The 14,812-nt window shown below is 35.6% G+C and overlaps 1 protein-coding gene and 1 pseudogene across 3 annotated transcripts; one reads left to right on the top strand and one right to left on the bottom strand.

The window, feature by feature from the left end:
• Positions 1–3,268: 3,268 nt before the first annotated feature.
• Positions 3,269–3,385, bottom strand: LOC113736121 (U6 spliceosomal RNA; annotated as a pseudogene).
• Positions 3,386–6,374: 2,989 nt separating this feature from the next.
• LOC113734833 (protein arginine methyltransferase NDUFAF7 homolog, mitochondrial) lies at positions 6,375–14,579 on the top strand. 3 transcript variants are annotated; one of them, XM_027261572.2, is made up of 14 exons: positions 6,375–6,561; positions 6,697–6,779; positions 6,906–7,017; positions 7,869–7,951; positions 8,031–8,096; positions 9,093–9,193; positions 9,371–9,489; positions 9,641–9,681; positions 10,042–10,130; positions 10,959–11,133; positions 11,229–11,345; positions 11,812–11,856; positions 12,864–12,992; positions 14,152–14,579. In XM_027261572.2, exons 1-14 carry the CDS (start codon positions 6,501–6,503, stop codon positions 14,284–14,286), a joined length of 1,356 nt encoding a protein of 451 aa, XP_027117373.1. In that variant the 5' UTR covers positions 6,375–6,500; the 3' UTR covers positions 14,287–14,579. The 3 variants fall into 3 exon arrangements, with proteins under 3 accessions (XP_027117373.1, XP_071938226.1, XP_071938225.1); XM_072082125.1 differs by having other exon boundaries at positions 6,511–6,561; positions 6,697–6,762; XM_072082124.1 differs by lacking the exon at positions 6,375–6,561 and having other exon boundaries at positions 6,734–6,799.
• Positions 14,580–14,812: the final 233 nt, after the last annotated feature.

Here is a 14,812-nt window from a genome sequence, read left to right as displayed (position 1 = left end):
TGAAGAAGGAACCTATGAGCTAGAGTGCTTGACCTTTTTGGTAAAATGATTCTATGATTAGCTCAATTATGCAGTACTAAACAAATTTGTGTGTACACACTACTCCTAGAAGCACTAATTATTTAGTTCTAGGGATGGGTATTTTAAACTTAAGTTTCACCAGAGGGCTTGCTAAATCTAAACTGCAATTATCAAAATGAAATCTAAACAAATCATTCGCACACCATGAAACATTACTAGTGTAGAGGTTAATCACACTTAGAATTGGGGCACTTAATCAAGTTAATGATAAGAAATTTGAGCTGTGTTTATATTGCTTGATAACCCAAGAACAAAAAAGAGAAAAATTGGTGCATTTGCAGATTTTGATGAGATCACATATGCTCCTACAAGTGCTGATTATCTAGTTCTAGGGATGGATATTTTTAAACTTAAGTTTCACCATAGAGCTTGCTTTATTGCTCACGAATTTTAGTTGTTTATGACTTGGCTTATCTTTGTTATTTTCTTCCCTATTTGATAACTCAATTCAATATTTAAACTTAATAAGTTTAGATTTCAACGTATTTAAACGCGCGTTTGATAACAAAAAATAGAACATTTGAATTAACTAAACTGGAATGAATTATTTAAGCAAAATTTGCTCTAAAAAAATAAGTAATAAGTTTTCACTTATCACTTAATATGATATGCACTCAAATGTATCAGATTTAGTATTTAACAATTTAATAATTTAACGAAGAATTTAGATTACAAATTTTAGATTTCAGACTTTAGTTCTCGTGCTTCAATTTCATCCACGCACTTAATTCCAAAGAAAGGGATTAGTCATACGACCTAACCCTAGAAGAGCCCCCTTCCCCACCCTAGCGAAGTAGCCAATCAATATGGAAACAGTACGAAAGTTAGCATGAATGGTAGGCAATTTCAACAGTTTTGCCTTTAACTCCGACTATGAAATAATTTAAGCAATATCATGCTATTTATCAGTTAATGGCCTAAATCTAAACTGCAATTATCAATGAAATCTAAACAAATCATTCGCAAACCACGAAATATTACTAGTATAGATGTTAATTACACTTAAACCTGGGGTACTTAATCAAGTCATGATAAGAAATTGGGCCTGTGCTTATATTTGCTTGATAAGCCGAAAACAAAAATGAGGAAAACTGGTGCATTTGCAGATTTTGGTCAGATCACTTTCACCTCTTTTTTTCCATCATAGTTGACAATCTGTCCGTATAGAATGCAACTAGCTTTTTGCAAATTTTAAGGCCCCTAAATGTACAGACTCACTTGAATTGGTGTTATTTTAAAAAATAATGGTCCAATATATTCCAGAATTAGTCCAATCTTCTTACTATGCATCTATGGAATTGAACTATTTTTTGTCTAAGCTTCGCAAAGGCTTTTTCTTCCATCTTCTCTTCAGAGAATTTGGAGGCTACTAAACTAAATTTTCTTCTTTCTTCTCTTTGGAGAATTTGGAGGCTACTAAACTAATAATCTGTTTGGAACCCAAGTTTTTCTTTTACAAGTTTTTTAACAACTGTAATTATAGTAAACTCAAAACCCTCACCAAAATTTTTTAAATATACACGTCAAATACCCAAACACACAAAAAAATTTCCCTTCTTTCTTCCCACACCTTAGTTTACCACCACTTGCACCGCCAGCACTGTTGCTTGCCATCGTAACGGTGTCGGCGATAGTTTTTTTTTCTTTTTCTTTTCTTTCTTTCCTTCCTCCCTCCTCCTCCTCTCCTTTCCCCCTCATCCTTCTTCCTTCCCTCGGAACCTCCCCTCCCCCTCCCTGCTGATCACGCGATGAGCAGGGGAAGGGGGTTGCGGGGGAAGGGGGGAGGAGGAGGGGGAAAGGAGGGAGAAGGAGATGGAGGAAAAAGAAAGAGGGAGAAGGAAAGAAAGAAAGGAAAAAAGAAAAAAAAAAGAGTTGTTGGCATATGTCGCCGGCACTGGCAAGGAGGGTGAGGCGGTGGCAGTTGGGAGGGAGGAAGAAGAAAGGGAAAAAGAAAGGAAAAGGACAAGAAAAAAGAAAATTTATTTTTTCAATTCTCGAATACATAAAAAAAATTTTTACTGACTCTACAGTAAATTACAGTAGAACTTTATATAAACATCCAAAAAACACACATTTCAACTTCTCCACGTGTAAAAGTAGTTTGATAGCGCTTGTAGAGATGATAATGGAGGCGGGTGCCCCCACGGGTGCCCGCCCCGCAGGGGTAGAAATGGGGCCGGGGATGGGACAGGGCGGGGGCGGGGGGCGGGGGTGGGGGCGAAATATTTACCCCCTCCTTAAAATGGGGCGGGGGATGGGGCAACGTACACCCGCCCCATCCCCCGCATAAAATATATATATATACACACACACACACACACACACACAAAAGTAAGTAACAACCATGGCCTATGAAAAGATGTTTGTGTAAAAGTCTTAATGAAAATGTAAATACGAGAGCCTAATGGAACAAGAATTCTTTCCATGGCCTATGATTTCGTTTATAAACAGTTCCAACAACCATGGCTTTGTTTTTCCCTTTATTTTGCTGATTTTCTCTTTTATGTTTTCAATTGATCTTTGCCTTTTGTTATTTCTGGATTTTAACTGTTCTTGGTATTTTTAGTTAGTGTTTGGGAATTCTTCCTCTCTTCTGTTAGTTCCCAAAAATGCTTGGACATATGAGGAGAGTTTTGCTTTTCGTAAATTGATTTCTTTTCTCGTGGGGAACCGCGGGGGACCGCGGGGGAAACGGGGCGGGGAATGGGGGGCAAGGGGCGGGGGACGGGGGGAGTTATTTGACAACGGGTGCCATCCCTAAGCGCTTGTTGATCCTAGAGGGCGTTAGTAAATACATGCAACAAAATAAATGCCTTGCTTGAAAAGGAAGGACAAGAAAGAAACAAGAATTAAGACACAAAGGGTGCACGAAGGAACCAAATGGTCAAATGAATTTGGAAAATCCCTGACAGGTTGTTGTTGTTTTTATAATAGTTTATATCAGATCATCGAATGGGAATAGTGTTAACGCAATTGTAATATAGGATAGTGTAAAAAATGACGTGCAAAAATTTTTTTAAAAAAAGTTCGACGATAAAAAATACCAACTTGAGCAGTGGAGTAACCTCATGAACAATCCTCGCCATTTTTTGTGTTTTGTGCTTTGCAGATGCAGGTACTTTTATGGCTTGGTTCGGTTTCCGATTAATCAGAACTCAACGATTCTTTCCTAGTCGAACCATAGCTTAGAAATTGGATTAGTGGGGTAACTATTATTTTATGGTCATTCTTGCGCAGAGGCCAATCAGGCCATGCTAATCTTCTCTGTATTTTTCCAATTTTATCAGATGTCCCCCGATGGGATATTATTTTCTAGTCAATTTGTAGCTTAGACAAGCCCTGACGGGTTGCTCGGGTGGTCGTGTAGCCCTCATTAGGGTGAGACGGTCTGAGTTCGATCCCGAATTTAGCAATCCGGCGTAATTTCCTGAGGATCGGTGGGGCCCGCTCTCCTCGGAATTAGGGGACTAATCGGGTGTAGGCCTTGACACCCCAACTGAAAAAAAAAAAATTTGTAGCTTAGACAGGATTGGTTATCTAGTACGGGAGAAGCGAGCAAATACAGCAGAAACCTTGCAAGGACATTGCATCTTTCAGAAGTGTCATAGTTCATGACTTAAGAATCAAGATTATTGCATTCTTCCTCAGCTTGCGCGATTACTTTTGAACATTTGTCTGCCTCCTCCTCCTCCTCCTCTTCTTCTTCTTCACTTTTTTTTATTCAGTTCTTTGATGATTTATCTCTGTCTCAATATTGTCAACTTACGTTTTCCCTTTTCAATAGCTCAAACAACTAATTCTTGCTTTGTTTGAAGGCACGTAGGACAAAAGTATTACCTAAATCAACAAATTTTTAATGGTTTTATTACTCATTTTTTAAATTTTTCATATTTTTTGGCCCTATGGTTGCTGCAAATTTAAGATATCCACAGTAGTTTATACTCTCTAGAGTGTAATCCACATACCATGTCAGCGTCCTACTATCTTCATTTTTATTACACTTTTACTCACAATAGATTACACTGAACAGAATATAATAACATGACCCCACAATCAAATCAAACATTTATTTTTGCAATGCACATCTCTAATCTCTCATAAATAAATAAGATTAATTTTTAAAAATAATTACTTTTTTTGGAAAATAAATTATTAACTTTCATTAATTTTTTTACCTTTCAGATTTTTTATTTTCTAAAAACTAATATCATTAATTTGTGATTTTCAATAATATATATTTTTCTGTCCCTCAAATATATTAATATTTTTACGTAATTATTAAACAAATACGTGACACCTTAAATGTGAGGATATCATAATAATTCATACTTAATTAATAATACTCTATCAAATTAATTTAACTCCATGACATAATTTACCATTAGATTCTTCCATCGATTCATTGGTGGGAATAATATTTTCAACCCCACATTGTGTTGAATAAGTCGAGAATTGAGAATCTGAAATTGACTCCGTTGGTGTTATATTTTCTTGTGGGCAGCCGAAACCGGAATCTTTCCTTGCTTTCGACAGAGTCTTTGAGCCTTCACAACCTATACCAAGGTTGTAATATTCTGATGTGTATTGATTTTCTATTGACGAATTAAAATAACCAAGCGGCGGATACATGTGAAATGGATATGGAAAACCTGGTGGATTTTGATAATTGGATAGATGATTGGAATTGGGCAAATTTGGTGGAATACCAGAAAATGAAAAATTGGGGTAATTTTGAAAATTTTGTTGGTTTTGATTTTGGGAAGAGAATGAATTTTCTATATTTGGATCATTAAACATATTTCTAAAACTATTAAAATTCTCGTCCATAATGAGAAAATAAGAGCACTTTGAGGAATTGTATAAGTGGTTGAAGGAAATGAGTAATAGCATATGAGAAATAAAGAAATATGAGGGTGAGAAATGAAAAAAAAAAAAGTATCCCTTATTTATAGAAAAAATTTAGGACTTCGGGGTGTACAATTTTTTTTTTTAATGAAAAGAAAAAAAAGTGAGCAACAGTCATCAAACAACTGTCCAATTGGTTTGATCAAAAAAAAAAGAAAAGGTCCACAGTTAGGTCCATCAACAGAGCATGCGATGCGTCATGCGTGCAATGCTCATTGGATGGAGTCTCATTGAATGCGGCAGCGTACATGCTCCATTCAACACGATTGGAGCCATCCCTATAAAACTTGATTCGAACGCTTAATGATTCAGGAGTTGCAAAGTTTCATGAATATTATAAATTTTAGTGCTTAAAATGAAGGCAAACATCTCTACAAAAATTTAAACTAGCCCCCAGGGCACATGGCGCAGCGGTGGAGGGATCAGCCTTGAGTTGCTGGTTTAACTACTGATCGGGGTTCGATTCGTGTCCGTTGCGCTGCATATCCTGACTCGTCCGGAAAAGCTGTATGGGCTATCGGTTTCTCTCCGGTTTGATGTGCCGGCTCGGGTCCAAAGGGCTCGGATCGGAGCTATGTTCCGGGTTACAAAAAAAAAAAATTTAAACAAACTTTTTTTTAAAAAACAATTTAAACTAATCAAACACTAGAATAAAACCATGTGCTTGGAGATACTAAAGACAATTATTATATCTCCAACTCTTTTCTTTTTAACGAAGAGAATTTTAAAAGCTCTTCGCTGGGAAATCTCCAACTCCTTTTTAGTTGTTATTTAGAAAATTGACACACAATTATTCTATCTCAAAAACAAATAAAGCAAAATTTTTAGTACCTTCTAGTTTTCCATATCATTGTACTCGTCTATTCATTGTCTTCAAAATTGAATCTTTTCTTTGAAATAAAATTAACAATTGGATATTTGACGTCATCACATAGCATAAATTAATAGCAAAATCATATTTACGTAATAAATCGGTATCTTTCTTTTTGATATATTAATGGAATTCAATTTTGAAGAAAAAAGCCCTGACTGATGGAGAAGAATTGTTAAATATCTTAATTTTGGATTGTATTAAAGATATAATAAAATCAACCACATTTAATATCATTTAATAAAATCGACCACATTTAATAAAATCGACTAGTAGTGAAGAATGTTAAATAATTTTTGGATTCCACTAAAAATATAATAAAATCGACCATATTTAATACTATCATCTTTATTCTTCTGCAAATTCAGAATTTTTTTTCTTTGGAAATTGGCTCTTTTATTTTGATTTTGAATTACTCACAAATTAGTAATAGATTAGTAATAGATGATGATGATGATGCATGACAAATACGACACCGTCTAGCCTACTGTTTACTTAGGAAGTGCCATCCGGAAACCCCTTCTAAAACCCTGCACCCCACATAACAAAACTCCCTCCTTCGTTCCTACTCCTCAGGAAGATAATTTCATTTTCATTTTCAAGAGATTTTGAAGAACCAAGAAAAGCAGTAGCAGATTGAACAATGGCCATTAGACGTTCTGTCTTCCCCGGATATCTTTCCTCTCTTTTCCATTCATCAAAAGGTACCCTTTAGCATCAAGTTCCTTTAACCTTTCTGTTCTGGCTTTTTCCTTTTTGGGAGTCACCATTTCTTTCTATTGTCTTTGCTTTTCTGCTAATTTCTCTTTGAATTCACTTCCACGGTTTTCTTGTGGTAGTGATTTCATGCGGGACCCTTTTGCCTCTCCAGTCTTCTGCTTCATTCTCCACTCATCATTTTGTTGGTGATACCCCAATGCTAGTAATCTCTCAACTTCGAATGTACTCTCTTCTTTGTTTGCATGTTTTTTGGCATAAGGATTATTATATTTTTTCTGAAATGGGATATCTAAAGATGGTTGCTTTTTAATTGTGGCTGAGTTTCAAGGTTAGAGATTTTATTCATGCTGCATTGTATGATCCAAAGCACGGCTATTTTTCGCAAAGATCGAGGTCTGTTGGGGTGCTTGAGAGCAGCATTAATTTCAATAAACTGGAAGGTACAGAAGCCTCTTTCTTGATTAGTTTGTTGTTTAGCTTGAAGCGATTTTTTTGAGATTCTGTTGTATGGTGTTGATAATCTGGTCATGATTTTGAGTTGGAATTTAGTGACTTATCAGTCTTTTGTGCTGATAATGGCACTTTCTTGTGGTTGTTTTATTGTTTTTACTGATGATTGGATGTCCAACACGTTGAATAGAAAAACAATAAGGGTGTAGACGGTTAAAAATAAGGAGTGATTGGAAGATAAACCTGAAGTTTTTGTTTTTGATCACAGTGGAAACATTTTCTAGTAGGCGTTAGATTAATGAACCAGAGTCCTTATAGTGGTTCAAGGACAAGGAAAATGGAGTATTAAAGAAACATAGGCAAGTAGAAGGAGGTCATGTGTAGTGGGCTTGATGTTTAAATCACTTGAGCTTCCCATCATTAGAGGAAAATTCTTTTCTTTCTTGGTTTGCTCTTAAAATTCATCTCTTTCCAAACTGGTCAGTTTAAAGGTACTTAATGATTGATAACAAAATGTTGTGACTGATCTTTCATTCTTAGACTCTGATAAGAAATTATCAGTATGTGGTGATCCTATCACTCGTTTCAATAGGCATCAGAAGAGTTACAACAGTAGCCTCTATTGCTGTGAGTGATGCTGACTCTGTGCTTTCTGGCTGAGCATTGGTTTTGCTTTGTTTCATGACGTAGTGTTTTCATCCTGTCCTCTAAAATTTGAGGCTGTTTCGATTTAAGAAAATCATATAGTTGGTCTGTCTGCATCACGATTTAACAAGCCTTCTATCAAATGTCTTGTATATATACAAAGTCGCATGAAATTATGAGCTCTGAAATGTTTCAGGACAAAAAGCTTATATGCAGCTTTTGGATAAAGTTTACAAGCAGAATGAGGTATCATGGTTCACACCAGTGGAGCTTTTTAAGGTATATATCTGTCTCAAATTCCCAACAGTCTTTCTGACTACAGAATTTGATTCATGTCTTGAAATGTTTGTCTTTGTAGCCTTGGTATGCTCATGGAATTGCTGAATCTATTCTTCGTACTGCTAATCTTTCGGTTCCTCTGAAAGTAAGTTCCTTAGTGTTTGACTTCTGATTAGTCAATACCATCTCTTAATGGCATCAGTGTTTACTATTATTCATTTGTTCTTCTGTAAATGTTGGTACTTTGTTTGGGATGCCTACTTTTATTTAAATTCGGTCTACCAGTTGATTCATTTATGGGATCCAGCTGGACCTATTAGAATTTCTGAGATTTCACATCTTGATAAGTCTTTGGCAAAGAATAAAAAGGATCAGTATTATTTGAAAGGCCATTTAGTGCTGATGATCTGTATGTCCAGCTGCTTTCCCGGGAAGTCATTCGATTCTTACATGCTTCAGCTTGGTATTTTCTCATGGATACTAATCCTCGTTTACAATCTAATTTTTTGTCATTACCTCCAGTAGTGGTCTAGTTTGAACTATTTGTTTACTTCATTTGGAATAAAACTACTAACTTGTTGCCTGGGAGCCTGAATACGTAGATTCTATTACGTACCTTTCTAGTTATCTTGTTTGTAGCTTGGTGCCCAAGCTATGGAAAGTTGTAGGTCAAGGGAGCATCAGGTGCAACGATATGTTAGCTTGCAAACTTTTTCTTGTGCTGATGATATTGTCACTCAATGCTGTATTGTGCAATTCAGATGAATTCAAATTGGTATAATATATTTGTTGTTGCACATATCTAAGTAACCTTCAATTTGTAATAATTGTCTTACTTCCGTCTTATGAGTTCCTCACTGTAATGCTTATTGTGTTATTTGAAATGGAAGTGACATCTCCAGTCTACCTAACATATGCTTAAACAATAATTCCACAATCTCTCTCTCTCTTCCTTTTTTTCCTTCTTTTGAGTTCCTTGCTAAAATTTCAATCTACCTGCAAGTTCTGAATGATTGATAAATATCTTTACTTATGGCTCTGGACTACATCTATGCATCAATTCATCAACTTCTCTTTCAGTAGTTAGACAGATATTCAAGGATTTGCTTTAAGAGCTTTTCTGTCTGTCTTTTTTCTGTAGATATATGAAATTGGAGGGGGATCAGGGACCTGTGCCAAAGGCATTATGGATTATCTCAAGTTGAATGCACCTACAAGAGTCTACAATAGTTTGACATATATGTATGTGATGATGGCAGAGAAAAGTTATTGAAATCATAACCCGTATGCTTACTGAGCTTATTATGTTGGGATGTATGCTTGAGAGGCGTGTTTGGACCTAGTAGAATTATTCTTGCTAAATGATTAAATAATGTATTTTTTTGTAGTTAATACTTAAATATTGTTTATTGTCTTCAGCTCTATAGAAATTAGTTCTTCACTGGCTAAGAAGCAGATGGAAACTGTTGGAGAAGTTCAAAGTCATTCGTCAAGGTTTAGAGTAGAGTGTCGCGATGCTGCTAACCGTATTGGATGGGGTACTAACTCTGCCTGTTATTTCTTTTATCTCACTTTCATCTATCAATGCATGGAATAAATCTGAGATTGTTAATTGGGTTTGTAGTATCCTTCGTCTGTCTGTAAATGGTATATAATCAATTATTGGTGGTTGTTTTTTGGTTCAAACAGGGGAAGCAGATCAACAACCTTGTTGGGTTATTATGTTTGAGGTCTCTTTACGATGACTATCTCAATCCTTTTGATGCCTTCACATGTTGACACTGGAAGCTGACTAGCACAATTAGAATTGAATTATGGAAAAAATACCTTTTGATAAATTCTTTAGCTCTTTTATGTTGATTCAAGCAAACAGTTATCTCTATTTCTCTCTCTTCCCAGTCACTGAAATAAAGCAAAGGAAGAGTGGAGATAATAGAAACAGAAACGGAACATGGGTCATGCTGTTTCAGCTATCCTTTTTAATTTGGTTACTTTAAGTCTGAAATATTCTTGGCCAGGAAGATTCTTACCCTGAATACTTTTACCATCAAAGTGCATGTTATTACTGAAATATTTTGATGATTTTCCAGGTTCTTGATAATCTACCACATGATATTATCTATTCTAGAGATCAGTTTTCGCCATGGATGGAAGTGTGGGTTGAAAAGCAGGCAGAAAGGTGTGAAATGTACTTTTAAGTATTTAGATGCAGACGCATATACTACCTTGTGTTGTTTGTACTATGCAAATATGTCAGGTTGTGACCACATTTTTTTTCTTTCATACTAGGAACATTTGGCCTGCTGAAGGCTGCAATTGGATATCACTAGAAAGGGGAATAGATATTGGCAGTCGATAAAAACTTAAAAGTCATAATATGGGTTTTCCTTAGGTGCTTGTGCTTATTTTGGAGATACCTACGTCTTATCCTCCAAAGTTTTCTTTGACTTTATTAGAGTCCAGTTTATATACATGTATCCGTAGAGGCATATTACTTACTAACATAATATGATGTGGAGTTTTATCTTTTGTGATAGCTTACTTGATTAAAAAGCATTAAACCTCTTTTGTTTGGAAGAAATGGTTCTTTTTCTGCTTTTTGACCACATTAGAATTATGATAGTCAGCTATAGATTGTTACATGTTAATTTTCTTTTTGAAAATAGTGACCTCTATTTTTCTCTCTCCCCCCATAGCCTAGTCTTCTTACTTTCCTTCACATTTGTAATTTGAGTAGGTACCCCATGTATTCTCTCTGCTTCTTCCTTCTTTGAAAATCAATGAATAGCTTGCTGGATCTTGATCCTTTCACTAATTATCACTCTAGTTAATGAGATGTTAAAAAGTATTTGTATATGTTTTAGATATGCCCTGCTATAATGAAATGTGCTCATATTGCCTAGGAGATAAGCCTAGGAGGCCTTGGCTGTTTGTATTTTCGTGTCATGCCTTCACAACTGTTATCAGCCATGCAGGACGTGATTTTCTTGTTCTTCTATATTAACAGGTCAGAACTCTGTGAGTTATATAAGCCCGTAGAAGATCGACTAATATCTAGCTGCATGGAGATCTTGGATTTAGAGAAAGAATCTGATGGAAGAACATCAGCTTCATTGGTTAGAAATGTCTGGGCTAAAGTTTTCCCCAAGCCTCGGCGATGTTGGCTACCTACTGGTTGCTTGGTTATTATGCCAAAACTAATTGACAAAGTTTGTTTTTCCTTCTATCTTTCTCCTGCACAATTTGCTCATGTTTACCATTTATCTGTAATATTCAGAAACTTTTGGAGGTTTTACATGGAGCTCTGCCAAAGATGTCTTTAATTGCTTCAGATTTCAGTTACTTACCTGATGTCACAGTTCCTGGTGAGAGAGCTCCATTGGTTTCCAGTAAGGTAATTCGTTATATGTCTTCCAGTCACTACTCTGTTTTAGTCCCTTTCTCATTATTTGCTTGATGTGTTTAATGATCTTCCATGATAGAAGGCACATTTGAAGTCACATGTTATGATTAAGCCATTTCAATTACAATGCTGTAAAGGAAACAACAATAATTTGGGTATAGGCTGATGCTAATATCCTGTCAAGTACAATTTTTGATGCATTAAGTCTTGTTTGGCTCCAGAATTTGATGTTTTTCTTTTCTGAAGAACTTTTTGTGGTTTGGTATTAATTTGTTCTCTCACTAATTTTATACTTAGATTCTCATCTCAAAAGGATTTGGAAAAGAAGAACATGCTTAGGGATTTGTTCTTAGACATTATGCAAAACGTGATCTATTCTCATGTGAAACAAAGATGTAAAGAATCAAATCTGAATCTTACTTTACTAGTTCATTTGACCTTAAGCCATTTTTTGCAGAGAGACGGTAAGAGTTTCGATCATAAAAGCTATATGGATGCAAAGGTAATAACTTTTTCGCTGCCCTCTCTTTGCTTCGTGGTTGTTATCTTAGCATTGGCTAACTCTAGTTTTGTTGTTATTGCAAAATGTAACACGATCTGCACTTTTGAAAAATGATTTGGCAATCTAAGCACAAAAGTTTTAGTGCATATATAAAAGAAATGATGAATAAATGGAATACGATCACGTGATGAACTCATGAAATCAGTTTTAAGGGAATTATTGTGGAACAGTGACATATAAAAGACCTGGTAATTGATTTTTGATCCTTCTTTGGGTAGATTTGTTGTTATTTCTTTGAGTTAAAGTTGCCTAGTTGATACATCTGATGATGCTAGGAGTGAAATCCATCATGAAAAAATCCTTACTGTAAGTTGCTCTAATTGCATATAATTTTGATTTGTCTTGAAATGTTTTTGGCTCTGTGCTTAACTGTTTTATCTATAATGTTTGAGGCACCAAGCTTGTAACTGAGGTCTTAAAAAGATAAGTTCGTTTTGTTTTCTTCCTCTAGGTAATTTTGAATGTTTCAGCTATTGGGGAATTATTCCTCATAACTCTGTCTCTGTGCTGTTGTTAAAAGAGGTTGGCCGAAGAAAAATTTCTAGGCACTAAAATTATAAACTTCTAGTGTTTACAGTTTCGTAACTTTTTCACTTGTATAATTATAAACTTTGGGCAGAGTTTTTCTGGACTATTCAGTGATAAGCCCTTGAATCGTTTGAATTCGCATTCTGGAATTCGGCTGCTTCATTAATAAGTATTGGACAAAATGTTTAGTCTTCTACACGTCTAAAAGAAGATATTCAGTTATAAACAAATTCTGCAAAATAAAGAGATTTAATTGGCAAATGGGATGTGTGTTTGCGTGTCTTTCGGATTGGATGATGTCCAACTATTGCTAGCCTTCCTTTCTTAATTACATTAGGGCTATCATAATACTAACCTTGTCTAGTATTATTATCTTTGACCTTGCAGTTTTAAGTTTATTGACTATTGTTTATCTGCAGGGTGATGCGGATATATTTTTCCCGACAGACTTTTGGCTTTTGGAACGGATGGATCATCATTGCTCTGGATGGCTTAAGCCAGACCAAGATAAATCATCGAAGAAAGGAAAGAAAAGACGGACGCTTACGGTAATTCCTGTTTTTTCTGATTCTGCACTTCTTTACCTGGATTTGGTGTGACACATGATTATTAAGCCTAAAGATCTTATTGGTGAGTTGCAATAGAATATAAAGATGTTTTGTTTTGGTATCTTATCTTAGTGGCACTGAATGCAGAATGAGTAGGCTGGTCCTTTTCGGAGTAGTTCCATATTGGTTATGGTCAAGTGTCAAAAGTCAGCTTGGAAAGTTCAAGTAGGTGATATTCATAGAGGGGGAAAGGGTGGATGGAAGATGGACTGATGATACCTCATCTGAAGTTCCAGGGAGTCGGATATAATAAGGCACAAGTGATTTGAGTTTCTGGTATAACAGTGTCAGGCTAAGATCTTGCATATAACTGAAACTTTGGGAAGTTTTCTTTGCACAGGGTAATGAAAAAGGTTGAGATCACATAGTAGGAATGCTAAATTAGAGAAAATTGAGACTCTCGTATTGGTGTCAGACTAGATTTATGATGATAGTGTCTATGTCTTGTGGTCTGTTGGATCCTAATTGATGCATTTTTTTTTTGGGAGCTGGATTTTGTTACCACCCATTGCCAAGTACACGATTAACATATGCAATTTGCAGCTAGCATATTACCTATGAATTAACCAATTCTATAAATTTGTAAAGAGTTGTCAAACATGGAGCCGGGCTAGTACCGTAATAAGATACTAGATCAAATTAGTACTAAGCAACTAATTTAGTTGGGCAAAGGATGATTACATTTGGAAGCCTCCCCAGTTCATTACTTCAAAATTCCCAATGCACCAGAAGATGCTCTTTTGTAGATGAAGCTTGCAAGCTATACAGGATTTTGTTTTTTGGTCTCCTCTCTCTGTTTTATGGTTAAATATGTTATCAGAAAAGGGACTGGAGTTCACTTTACCTTTTTGTTTGTGCGGTAGAAAAGTTAATGCTTAGAATTACTATTTACATGTAACATTGGCTGAACTTTCACAGATTCACGAGTTACATATCTTGAAGGAACATAAAACACTCCATGGTTTGATGTAATTACATGCTCTGCAAATAATTTCGGACATACACAAACTGGATTAAAATAAATATAGGGGTATCATGTCTTTGATTGGAAAAACTGATAACGCAGCTCTTTTGCTCATCTGTTTCACTCTTGATGTAGCTTGACACTTCATCTTTCATGGAAGAATTCGGTCTTCCCTCAAAGACGAGAACAAAAGATGGATACAATCCTCTGTTGGATGACTTCAAGAATACCAAAATATATCTGAGTGTTCCAACTCATAATACAAAGTAGACATCTGATATTGGATAAAAGTCAAATCTTTTGAGGAGGCATTCTTTCGTGGGTTTAGGGAGGAAGTAATACTGATTATGCAGCTTCCAATCCTTGCGTCCAATCAGCTTCTGAGTCAAATTGTTACATTGTGAATCATGTTTCATATTTGCTATTCCAGTTGACAAGTTACTGGCCATGATGTAATTGCCACATTAAATGCTTCTTATTAGGGAAATGATGGAGGAGGTTTTGTACAGTAGGTGGAACTTCAAAATTTTGATTATGCATTGATTTAGTAATGTGAACTTTAACTCTACAACATAACTTCGTGATTTATTTTGTTATCACGTTTGGATTGGATGTTTTGTACGAACTCTTTGCCTTCATGTACTTTCAAAAGCTATGACACATGAATAACAGGCAGAGAAATGGTCATTTTGATCCAATAGTTACTAGCAGAAGTTGGTATGAGAACTATATAATTATCTTATCTTGGCACAAGTTTGTTTTGGACTTCTTATCTTGCCTTTCCACACCACCTTTT

This window comes from Coffea arabica, chromosome 3c (genome assembly GCF_036785885.1).
Source record: "Coffea arabica cultivar ET-39 chromosome 3c, Coffea Arabica ET-39 HiFi, whole genome shotgun sequence".
NCBI classification, from domain to species: Eukaryota; Viridiplantae; Streptophyta; class Magnoliopsida; order Gentianales; family Rubiaceae; genus Coffea; species Coffea arabica.
This window is presented reverse-complemented; position numbering and strand designations above follow the sequence as displayed.